The sequence below is a fragment of the Chiloscyllium punctatum genome, chromosome X, assembly GCF_047496795.1.
Source record: "Chiloscyllium punctatum isolate Juve2018m chromosome X, sChiPun1.3, whole genome shotgun sequence".
Lineage (NCBI taxonomy): Eukaryota > Metazoa > Chordata > Chondrichthyes > Orectolobiformes > Hemiscylliidae > Chiloscyllium > Chiloscyllium punctatum.
The window spans coordinates 32,790,334-32,803,129 of NC_092791.1; the positions used below are offsets into that span (position 1 = coordinate 32,790,334).

At 52.0% G+C, this 12,796-nt stretch overlaps 1 protein-coding gene across 1 annotated transcript in view; it reads left to right on the forward strand.

Annotated features, from left to right (window-relative positions):
• Window positions 1-269: 269 nt before the first annotated feature.
• Window positions 270-12,796, forward strand: part of LOC140471151 (uncharacterized) — a 35,754-nt gene continuing 23,227 nt past the window's right edge. The window contains exons 1-2 of the mRNA XM_072567029.1: window positions 270-465; window positions 4,969-5,052. Coding sequence (XP_072423130.1) covers window positions 439-465; window positions 4,969-5,052 — 111 coding nt within the window. The 5' untranslated portion in view covers window positions 270-438. The remainder of the gene's footprint in view (window positions 466-4,968; window positions 5,053-12,796) is intronic.

Consider the following 12,796-nt stretch of genomic DNA (forward strand, 5'->3'; position numbering starts at 1 on the left):
TGTCCCTGGAGGACTCCCTCTGTGTCCTCCCGTCCAGCAGGGCGGCGCTGTCCCTGGAGGACTCCCTCTGTGTCCTCCCGTCCAGCAGGGCGGCGCTGTCCCTGGAGGACTCCCTCTGTGTCCTCCCGTCCAGCAGGGCGGCGCTGTCCCTGGAGGACTCCCTCTGTGTCCTCCCGTCCAGCAGGGCGGCGCTGTCCCTGGAGGACTCCCTCTGTGTCCTCCCGTCCAGCAGGGCGGCGCTGTCCCTGGAGGACTCCTCCTCCCTCCGTGTAGCTGGCGGCCGCGCTGTCGAGGGCCCCCAGTGATGAACCTGAGCGTGTCCCGGTGGCGGCCGCTGTTCCTCGCCGCCGTCCTCCTCCTCCTCCTCCTCCCGGGTGTCCCGGGCCTCCACCTCCGCCTCACCTCCAGCCGCAGCGCCGCCGCCGCCCGCCGGGACACATGGGGGTACTCAGCCTCTCCGAGCAGGTCAGTGTCACTGCGGGGACTGAGATCATCAGGAAAGGCCGGGGATGTGCGGCCTAGTCCACACCCAGTGGCTCAGGGTGAAGTCTGGGGCTGGTCTGGGGGCAGGGCCGAGGGGGTCCCCTATATACACCCCATCACCCTATATATACTCCCATCACCCTATATATATATATATATATATATATACACCCCCCACCACCCTATATATACACCCCATCACCCTATATATACACCCGTCACCCTGTATATATATACACACCCCACCACCACCCTATATATACACCCCATCACCCTATATATATATACACCCCATCACCCTATATATATATATACACCCCACCACCACCCTATATATACACCCCATCACCCTATATATACACCCGTCACCCTGTATATATATATACACCCCACCACCACCCTATATATACACCCCATCACCCTGTATATATATATATATACACTCTGTCACCCTATATATACACACCCCTATCACCCTATATAAACCTCATCACCCTATATATACACCCCATCGCCCTATACACGCCCCATCACCCTATATATACACACACACCATCACCCTATATACACACCCCATCACCCCTCCCATAACCCTATATATACCCCATCACCCTATATATACTCCCATCACCCTATATGTACACCCCATCACCCTATATATACACCCCATCACCCTATATATACTCCCATCACCCTATATGTACACCCCATCACCCTATATGTATCCCATCACTCTATATATACCCCCATCACCCTATATATACCCCTATTACCCTATATCTATGCTCCATCACCCTATACATATACCCCATCACTATATAAATCTCATCACCCTAAATATACTCAATCACCAGATATCTATACTTCATCATCCTATATCTATACTCCATTATCCTATATATACCTCATCACCCTATATTTATACCCCAACACCCTATATATACATACCCCATCACCCTGAGATTTCGATTAGATTTCGATTAGATTACTTACAGTGTGGAAACAGGCCCTTTGGCCCAACAAGTCCACACCGCCCCGCCGAAATGTAACCCACCCAGGCCCATTCTCCTACATTTACCCCTTCACCTAACACTACGGGCAATTTAGCATGGCCAATTCACCTGAACCTGCACATCTTTGGACTGTGGGAGGAAACCGGAGCACCCGGAGGAAACCCACGCAGACACGGGGAGAATGTGCAAACTCCACACAGACAGTCGCCTGAGGCAGGAATTGAACCCGGGTCTCTGGCGCAGTGAGGCAGCAGTGCTAACCACTGTGCCACCGTGCCGCCCACCCTATATCTATACTCCATCACCCTATATCTATACCCCATCACCCTATATCTATACTCCATCATCCTATATATACCCCATCACCCCATGCATATCCCCATCACATAAAGCCCGTCACCCTATATCTATACTCCTCACCCTATATATACTCTTTCTATATATATTCACTCACCTATGTATAACTTCATCACCTTATATACACGCTTTGTCATCCGATATATATCTCACTCATTCTATATAAATACCCCATCACCCCATATATACCCCTCGCCCTGTACGTATACCCTCACCCTATATCTATACACCTCACCCTGTATGTATATCCCTCACCTTATGTCTATATGCTTCAACCTATATATATTTTCTCACCTGTGTATATACTCTTTCATCCTATATATAATCCCCTCACCCTGTGTATACCCCCTCACACTATATACCTCCTTGCCCTGTATATACTCTCCTCCCTATATGTACACCTCTCCCCCATATATACTCCCTCAAACTGTGTATATATCAATGTGTCCCTAATCCTATATATACTCCCCTCACACTATATATCTCTCTCACCTTATATATATCTCCCTCCCTATATACACCCTCACCCTATATATACCCCCCTCAACCTTGTGTACCCCTCACCCTGGATGTAACCCCCCCTCACCCTATGTGTTAGATGATTAGATTCTCTCTCTCTCGTTGGAGACGGTAACCCCCAGGATGTTGATAGTGGGGGGGAGGGGGGAAGGGGGATTCAGTGACGGTAATGCCATTGAACGTCAAGGGGGCGATGGTTAACACTCCAAGGACCGCAGTCAGCTGTCTGGGTCACTCAGAGTCCTCCAGGGAATCAAACGGCCAATCTCAGCCTGGCTGGGCCTACACGTGACTCCAGACCCACAGCAACGACCTCAACTGCCCCCCTAGGCAACTGGGGCTTGGCACCAGAGAAATGTGAGGGGTTGCATTTTGGAAAGGCAATTCAGGACAGGACTTATACACTTAATGGGAGTGTTGCTGAACAAAGAGACTTTGGAGTGTAGGTTCATAGCTCCTTGAAAGTGGAGTCGCAGGTCAATAGGATAGTGAAGGAGGTGTTTGGTATGCTTCCCTTTATTGGTCAGAGTATTGAGTACAGGAGTTGGGAGGTCATGTTGCGGCTGTACAGGACACTGGTTAGGCCACTGTTGGAATATTGCGTGCAATTCTGGTCTCCTTCCTATCGGAAAGATGTTGTGAAACTTGAAAGGGTTCAGAAAAGATTTACAAGGATGTTGCCAGGGTTGGAGGATTTGAGCTACAGGGAGAAGCTGAACAGGCTGGGGGCTGTTTTCCCTGGAACATCGGAGGCTGAGGGGTGACCTTATAGAGGTTTATAAAATTATAAGGAGCATGGATAGGATAAATAGACAAAGTCTTTTCCCTGGGGTCGGGGAGTCCAGAACTAGAGGGGCATAGGTTTAGGGTGAGAGGGGAAAGATATAAAAGAGACCTAAGGGGCAACTTTTTCACAGAGGGTGGTACGTGTATGGAATGAGCTGCCAGAGGATGTGGTGGAGGCTGGTACAATGACAGCATTTAAGAGGCATTTGGATGGGTCTATGAATAGGAAGGGTTTGGAGGGATATGGGCCGGGTGCTGGCAGGGGGTACTAGGTTGGGTTGGGATATCTGGGTCGGCACGGACGGGTCAGGCTGTTTCCACGCTGGAAGACTCCATAATAAACAGCGAGCAACACTCCCATTCAGTGAACGAGTTAAATTATAATCAAAACAACACTTTGGGAAGCGCTAAGCCGGTGAGGGATCAGGAAAACAACATCAGCCTGACAGACCCAGGGACGTGTCGGGGGGGGGGGGGGGGGGGGGGGGGGGGTGGGAGGCAGTGTCTGGAGTGGGTGGGGGCTCTGCTTGGTGTGCATGTTGGGGGCAGGGATGACAGAGCAGGGAGTGTAAAACATACAGCTAGGGCCAGGATACACAGGGAGCTTTCCACAGTCTCGGCTTTCACTCTCTCTGTCTCCGACGCACAGCAGACTGAAAGAGCAGCTCCTTTTATATCTCCTCCCAGCACCAGACCAGCCCGGTGGCCATATCGTCTGGCAGCTGGCACTGTCTGTGACATCTCCATTTGGCACAGGGGGGGGTTGGCAGCAAAACCGCGCACACATAGACACACACGCACAGGCACACACACACGCACTGACACACGTGCACAGACGCACATGCATGGACACGCTGGCACAGACACGCGCACGCATACATAGGCACACATGCACACACAGACCGGCGCACACAGATCGGCACACACAGACAGGCACGCACGCACACAGACCGGCACACACGCACACGCGTACAAGCATGCTCACTGTCTCACAGACACACATGCACTAAGATATTCACAGACGCACACACAGGCACAGTCTCACTCACTCTCACGTGCACGCATACACAGACGCGTGCACAGTCTCACTCGCAAACACACACGCACTCATACACACATACACACACAAAGTCTGACTCATAGATACACAGACACGCATACTCTCACACACACACAGGGCCGAGGGTGGGGGGAGGGGGGGGGGTGGTGTTTGGGGAAAATGGTGACTGAACAATCTCGGAGCTTCCCTGCTGTGGACACAAACACACACACCCCCGCCACATACACACAGGATGCCACACATCCTGCTGCACAGGCAGTGGCAATGAACCTGGACATTCAGTCAAGTGCATTTCTATAGCACCGCCAAACGTCCCAACGCCAGGAGGGGGTGACACACACACACGCACACGCACACACACACACACACACACACACACACACACACACAGATAGAGAAGGGGTGTCGGGGGCCAGAGGGGGTGACACACACAGAGATAGGGAGGAGGTGTAGGGGGCTGGAGGGGGGTGACACACACAGAGATAGGGAGGGGGTGTAGGGGGCTGGAGAGGATTGACACACACAGAGATAGGGAGGGGGTGTAGGGGGCTGGAGGGGGGGGTGACACACACAGAGATAAGGAGGGGGTGTCAGGGTACATGTGGGAACTTGCGTTCCCGTTGTCCCTGGCGCCGGGTGGGCTGAGGGTTGGTTTTGAAAACGGGGTGATCATGAGTGATGTTACATAACAGATGTGGCTGTGACTGGGCCCGCGGTAATTAACCATACACTCTCTTTGTCCTGCCGCAGACACCACTGGTCCAAGCCATCTTTAACCGAGATCGTGAGGAGATCTGCTCACTGATAAACCAAGATGAAGATGTGAACGGACTGGTATGTACTGTTACAGACCCACTCTGAGAGTCACACCAACCCAACAGTGTAGATCCTAGCCACACCAACCTTGTAAAGGGCATTCTACCCAGACCCACCCCATACCCTATCCCTGCCACTCTGCACATCCCTGAGCACTATGGGGACAATTTAGCACGGCCAATCCCACCCTAACCTACACATCCCTGGGCACTATGGGACAATTTAGCACGGCCAATCCACCCTAACCTGTACATCCCTGGGCACTACGGGGACAATTTAGCACGGCCAATCCCCACCCTAACCTGCACGTCCCTGAGCACTATGGGGACAATTTAGCACGGCCAATCCCACCCTAACCTACACATCCCTGGGCACTATGGGACAATTTAGCACGGTCAATCCACCCTAACCTACACATCCCTGGGCTCTAAGGGGACAATTTAGCACGGCCAATCCCACCCTAACCTGCACATCCCTGGGCACTACGGGGACAATTTAGCATGGCCAATCCACCCCTAACCTGCACATCCCTGGGCACTACGGGGACAATTTAGCACGGTCAATCCCACCCTAACCTACACATCCCTGGGCACTACGGGGACAATTTAGCACGGCCAATCCCACCCTAACCTGCACATCCCTGGGCACTACGGGACAATTTAGCACGGCCAATCCCACCCTAACCTGTACATCCCTGGGCACTATGGGACAATTTAGCACGGCCAATCCACCCTAACCTGCACATCCCTGGGCACTACGGGGACAATTTAGCACGGCCAATCCCACCCTAACCTACACATCCCTGGGCACTACGGGGACAATTTAGCACGGCCAATCCCACCCTAACCTGCACATCCCTGGGCACTACGGGACAATTTAGCACGGCCAATCCCACCCTAACCTGTACATCCCTGGGCACTACGGGACAATTTAGCATGGCCAATCCACCCTAACCTACACATCCCTGGGCACTACGGGGACAATTTAGCACGGCCAATCCCACCCTAACCTGTACATCCCTGGGCACTACGGGACAATTTAGCACGGCCAATCCCACCCTAACCTGCACATCCCTGGGCAGTATGGGGACAATTTAGCACGGCCAATCCCACCCTAACCTGTACATCCCCGGGCACTACGGGACAATTTAGCACGGCCAATCCCACCCTAACCTGCACATCCCTGGGCAGTATGGGGACAATTTAGCACGGCCAATCCCACCCTAACCTGTACATCCCTGGGCACTACGGGGACAATTTAGCACGGCCAATCCCACCCTAACCCGCACATCCCTGGGCACTATGGGACACTTTAGCACGACCAATCCACTCTAACCTGCACATCCCTGGGCACTATGGGACACTTTAGCACGGCCAATCCACCCTAACCTGCACATCCCTGGGCACTATGGGACACTTTAGCATGGCCAATCCACCCTAACCCGCACATCCCTGGGCACTACGGGACAATTTAGCACGGCCAATCCCACCCGAACCTGCACATCCCTAGGCACTACGGGGACAATTTAGCACGGCCAATCCACCCTAACCTGCACATCCCTGGGCACTACGGGGACAATTTAGCACGGCCAATCCCACCCGAACCTGCACATCCCTAGGCACTACGGGGACAATTTAGCACGGCCAATCCACCCTAACCTGCACGTCCCTGGGCACTACGGGGACAATTTAGCACGGCCAATCCCACCCTAACCTGCACATCCCTGGGCACTACGGGGACAATTTAGCACGGCCAATCCACCCTAACCTGCACATCCCTGGGCACTACGGGGACAATTTAGCACAGCCAATCCACCCTAACCTACACATCCCTGGGCACTACGGGGACAATTTAGCACGGCCAATCCACCCTAACCTGCACATCCCTGGGCACTACGGGGACAATTTAGCACGGTCAATCCCACCCTAACCTGCACATCCCTGGGCACTACGGGGACAATTTAGCACGGCCAATCCCACCCTAACCTGCACATCTCTGGGCACTACGGGACAATTTAGCATGGCCAATCCACCCTAACCTGCACATCCCTGGGCACTATGGGGACAATTTAGCACGGCCAATCCCACCCTAACCTGCACATCCCTGGGCACTACAGGGACAATTTAGCACGGCCAATCCACCCTAACCTGCACATTATTGGGTGTGTGTTATTCCTGTCTGTTTGGTAACATCAGTGTCTGCCCCGTGATGTCTCCGTGAGGTTGGCTGCTGTCATGTTTTGTTGCGATTTACTCACAGTCACTTAGTTTCCCTGTTTGTCTGCCTGGCTTCCACAGGAGGTGATGCGGGGGGGGTGGTGATATATGGGGGTGGGGCGGGGGGGGGTTGGGGGTGGGGCAGTCTGCCTGTCGGAGCTGAAGCTGCTAGCTTCCTGAGGGTTCAAACCCCAGCCCTGCCCTGCCCTGTCCTGTCACCTGGAGCATCATTAGTCTGACACCTCGGTGTTCTGGGGTTTTCAAACCACTCCCAGAGCAGCTGAGAGCTGTCCTTGGAGGGGGGGGGAGTGCATTCTGGGGCCCGTATGTTTGTCCCACAGCTCGCATCACATCTTGGTCTGAAAAAAGAAACAACAGGGCCCCAATCCAAATCTGTCACATCTACTGATGGTTCCCACTGATCTGTCATGTGTCTAATCTCTGAAGCAGTGAGTCTGCGGCATGATTACCTTGTTGTGGAAGCCGACTTCGTTATGTTATGTTACAAATCACACAACACTAGGTTATTGTCCAATAGGTTTAGTTGGAAATATAAGCTTTCAGAACGCTGCTGCTTGGTCAGGATTGTAGGACACACAATTTATAGTCAAAGGACCAATTGTCATCTAACTGGTGTGATGTACGGAACAAACCAGGATTGCAGTTAAGTCTTGAATAGATTCGAATGGGGCTGCAGGGGTTTGATTGACGAATATCTAAATCCCAGAACTACTTCAGAGTCTCATTCTGGAGATAACTTAAGGTTTTATATTTAAAAAAGCCATCACAGCTCAGACAATGCATTAAAGGTGTGAGGTTAGAGTCTGTCTGTATCCCAACCTTGAGTCAGACTGGTTCTGTTTCCAAAGTCAGAGTTTGTAAAATGTCACGTGGACTGCCTGCCCTACAGACTGTGGGCTTTGTGAACAAAATAGAATGTATCTGCAAATACAGATTCACCCCATGGTCTTCGATGTTTGTGTACATGCGTGTGTGTTAGTGTGTGAGTGAGAGACAGAGTTTGTGTGTGAGAGGGTGTGCGTGTGTATGAGAGAGAATCTGCGTGAGTGTGTGTGATTTTGCGTGCTTGATGGAGTGTGTGCATGTGTGATGGAGTATATGTCTGTGAGAGGGTGTGCGAGAGACCTGGGGGTGTGTGTGTGTCTGAGAGAGAGAGACTGTGTGACTGTGATTGAGAGGTGTGTGTCTGAGAGAGAGTGTGTGTACGAGAGAGAGAGACTGTGTGACTGTGATTGAGAGGTGTGTGTGTGTCTGAGAGAGAGTGTGTGTACGAGAGAGAGAGACTGTGTGACTGTGATTGAGAGGTGTGTGTGTGTCTGAGAGAGAGCGTGTGTACGAGAGAGAGACTGTGTGACTGTGATTGAGAGGTGTGTGTCTGAGGGAGAGCGTGTGTACGAGAGAGAGACTGTGTGACTGTGATTGAGAGGTGTGTGTGTGTACGAGAGAGAGAGACTGTGTGACTGTGATTGAGAGGTGTGTGTGTGTCTGAGAGAGAGTGTGTGTACGAGAGAGAGAGACTGTGTGACTGTGATTGAGAGGTGTGTGTGTGTCTGAGAGAGAGTGTGTGTACGAGAGAGGGAGACTGTGTGACTGTGATTGAGAGGTGTGTGTGTGTCTGAGAGAGAGTGTGTACGAGAGAGACACTGTGTGACTATGATTGAGAGGTGTGTGTGTGTGTCTGAGAGAGAGCGTGTGTACGAGAGAGAGAGACTGTGAGACTGTGATTGAGAGGTGTGTGTGTGTGTCTGAGAGAGAGCGTGTGTACGAGAGAGAGACTGTGTGACTGTGATTGAGAGGTGTGTGTGTGTGTCTGAGAGAGAGTGTGTGTACGTGAGAGAGACTGTGTGACTGTGATTGAGAGGTGTGTGTTTGTCTGAGAGAGTGTGTGTGTACGAGAGAGGGAGACTGTGTGACTGTGATTGAGAGGTGTATGTGTGTCTGAGTGAGAGCGTGTGTACGAGAGAGAGACTGTGTGACTGTGAATGAGAGGTGTGTGTGTGTGTGTCTGAGAGAGAGCGTGTGTACGAGAGAGAGAGACTGTGTGACTGTGATTGAGAGGTGTGTGTGTGTGTGTCTGAGAGAGAGCGTGTGTACGAGAGAGAGACTGTGTGACTGTGATTGAGAGGTGTGTGTGTGTGTGTCTGAGAGAGAGGGTGTGTACGAGAGAGAGACTGTGTGACTGTGATTGAGAGGTGTGTGTGTGTGTCTGAGAGAGAGGGTGTGTACGAGAGAGAGACTGTGTGACTGTGATTGAGAGGTGTGTATGTGTGTGTCTGAGAGAGAGCGTGTGTACGAGAGAGAGACTGTGTGACTGTGATTGAGAGGTGTGTGTGTGTGTCTGAGAGAGAGAGTGTATATGAGAGAGAGACTGTGTGACTGTGATTGAGAGGTGTATGTGTGTCTGAGAGAGAGGGTGTGTACGAGAGAGAGACTGTGTGACTGTGAATGAGAGGTGTGTGTGTGTGTCTGAGAGAGAGAGACTGTGACTGTGATTGAGAGGTGTGTGTGTGTGTCTGAGAGAGAGGGTGTGTACGAGAGAGAGACTGTGTGACTGTGATTGAGAGGTGTGTGTGTGTCTGAGAGAGAGTGTGTGTACGAGAGAGAGAGACTGTGTGACTGTGATTGAGAGGTGTGTGTGTGTGTGTCTGAGAGAGAGTGTGTGTACGAGAGAGAGAGACTGTGACTGTGATTGAGAGGTGTGTGTGTGTCTGAGAGAGAGGGTGTGTACGAGAGAGAGACTGTGTGACTGTGATTGAGAGGTGTGTGTGTGTCTGAGAGAGAGCGTGTGTACGAGAAAGAGACTGTGTGATTGAGAGGTGTGTGTGTGTGTTTGAGAGAGTGTGTGTACGAGAGAGAGACTGTGTGACTGTGATTGAGAGGTGTGTGTGTGTGTCTGAGAGAGAGCGTGTGTATGAGAGAGAGAGACTGTGTGACTGTGATTGAGAGGTGTGTGTGTGTGTACGAGAGAGAGAGACTGTGTGACTGTGATTGAGAGGTGTGTGTGTGTCTGAGAGAGAGTGTGTGTACGAGGGAGAGAGACTGTGTGACTGTGTTTGAGAGAGGGTGTGTACGAGAGAGAGACTGTGTGACTGTGATTGAGAGGTGTGTGTGTATGTCTGAGAGAGAGCGTGTGTACGAGAGAGAGACTGTGTGACTGTGATTGAGAGGTGTGTGTGTGTGTGTCTGAGAGAGTGTGTGTGTACGAGAGAGAGACTGTGTGACTGTGATTGAGAGGTGTGTGTGTGTCTGAGAGAGAGGGTGTGTACGAGAGAGCGACTGTGTGACTGTGATTGAGAGGTGTGTGTGTGTGTCTGAGAGAGAGCGTGTGTACGGGAGAGAGACTGTGTGACTGTGATTGAGAGGTGTGTGTGTGTGTCTGAGAGAGAGGGTGTGTACGAGAGAGAGACTGTGTGACTGTGAATGAGAGGTGTGTGTGTGTGTCTGAGAGAGAGAGACTGTGACTGTGATTGAGAGGTGTGTGTGTGTCTGAGAGAGAGGGTGTGTACGAGAGAGCGACTGTGTGACTGTGATTGAGAGGTGTGTGTGTGTGTCTGAGAGAGAGCGTGTGTACGGGAGAGAGACTGTGTGACTGTGATTGAGAGGTGTGTGTGTGTGTCTGAGAGAGAGGGTGTGTACGAGAGAGAGACTGTGTGACTGTGATTGAGAGGTGTGTGTGTGTGTCTGAGAGAGAGGGTGTGTACGAGAGAGAGACTGTGTGACTGTGATTGAGAGGTGTGTGTGTGTGTCTGAGAGAGAGGGTGTGTACGAGAGAGAGACTGTGTGACTGTGAATGAGAGGTGTGTGTGTGTGTCTGAGAGAGAGAGACTGTGACTGTGATTGAGAGGTGTGTGTGTGTCTGAGAGAGAGGGTGTGTACGAGAGAGCGACTGTGTGACTGTGATTGAGAGGTGTGTGTGTGTGTCTGAGAGAGAGCGTGTGTACGGGAGAGAGACTGTGTGACTGTGATTGAGAGGTGTGTGTGTGTGTCTGAGAGAGAGGGTGTGTACGAGAGAGAGACTGTGTGACTGTGATTGAGAGGTGTGTGTGTGTGTCTGAGAGAGAGGGTGTGTACGAGAGAGAGAGACTGTGTGACTGTGATTGAGAGGTGTGTGTGTGTGTGTCTGAGAGAGAGCGTGTGTACGAGAGAGAGACTGTGTGACTGTGATTGAGAGGTGTGTGTGTGTGTCTGAGAGAGAGGGTGTGTACGAGAGAGAGACTGTGTGACTGTGATTGAGAGGTGTGTGTGTGTGTGTCTGAGAGAGAGTGTGTGTACGAGAGAGAGAGACTGTGTGACTGTGATTGAGAGGTGTGTGTGTGTGTCTGAGAGAGGGTGTGTACGAGAGAGAGAGACTGTGTGACTGTGATTGAGAGGTGTGTGTGTGTGTGTCTGAGAGAGGGTGTGTACGAGAGAGAGACTGTGTGACTGTGATTGAGAGGTGTGTGTGTGTGTGTCTGAGAGAGGGTGTGTACGAGAGAGAGAGACTGTGTGACTGTGATTGAGAGGTGTGTGTGTGTGTCTGAGAGAGGGTGTGTACGAGAGAGAGAGACTGTGTGACTGTGATTGAGAGGTGTGTGTGTGTGTCTGAGAGAGAGCGTGTGTATGAGAGAGAGAGACTGTGTGACTGTGATTGAGAGGTGTGTGTGTGTGTGTCTGAGAGAGAGCGTGTGTACGAGAGAGAGAGACTGTGAGACTGTGATTGAGAGGTGTGTGTGTGTGTGTCTGAGAGAGGGTGTGTACGAGAGAGAGAGACTGTGTGACTGTGATTGAGAGGTGTGTGTGTGTGTGTGTCTGAGAGAGAGTGTGTGTACGAGAGAGAGAGACTGTGTGACTGTGATTGAGAGGTGTGTGTGTGTGTGTGTGTCTGAGAGAGAGTGTGTGTACGAGAGAGAGAGACTGTGTGACTGTGATTGAGAGGTGTGTGTGTGTGTGTCTGTATCGTGCGGCAGGGTCACCTGTCATGTGATACGAACCTGACCAAGGAGCAGTGCTCTGAAAGCTAGTGCTTCCAAATAAACCTGTTGGACTCTAACCTGGTGTTGTGTGATTTTTAACTTGGTACATTCCAGTCCAACTCTGACACCTCCACATCATAATTAAATGCTGTATTTCTGAATTCTCTGCTGTTAGGTTGTTTTATGATCAATTGTAACGTTTTCTCACTAACAGCGTCTGAGCTTGGCTCATTGATACTTCACTCCCTTTTTGATTAATTGTGTTCCATCGGCAATTTTCCACCATCTTTGTCATGTTGTTATGTGTGCTCCCATCTCTCACTCCGTCCCCCTCTCTCCGTCCCCCTCTCTCCGTCCCCCTCTCTCCGTCCCCCTCTCTCCGTCCCCCTCTCTCCGTCCCCCTCCCTCCGTCCCCCTCCCTCCGTCCCCCTCCCTCCGTCCCCCTCCCTCCGTCCCCCTCCCTCCGCCCCCCCTCCCTCCGCCCCCCCTCCCTCCGCCCCCCCTCCCTCCCTCCGCCCCCTCCCTCCGCCCCCCCTCCCTCCGCCCCCCCTCCCTCCCGCCCCCCTCCCTCCC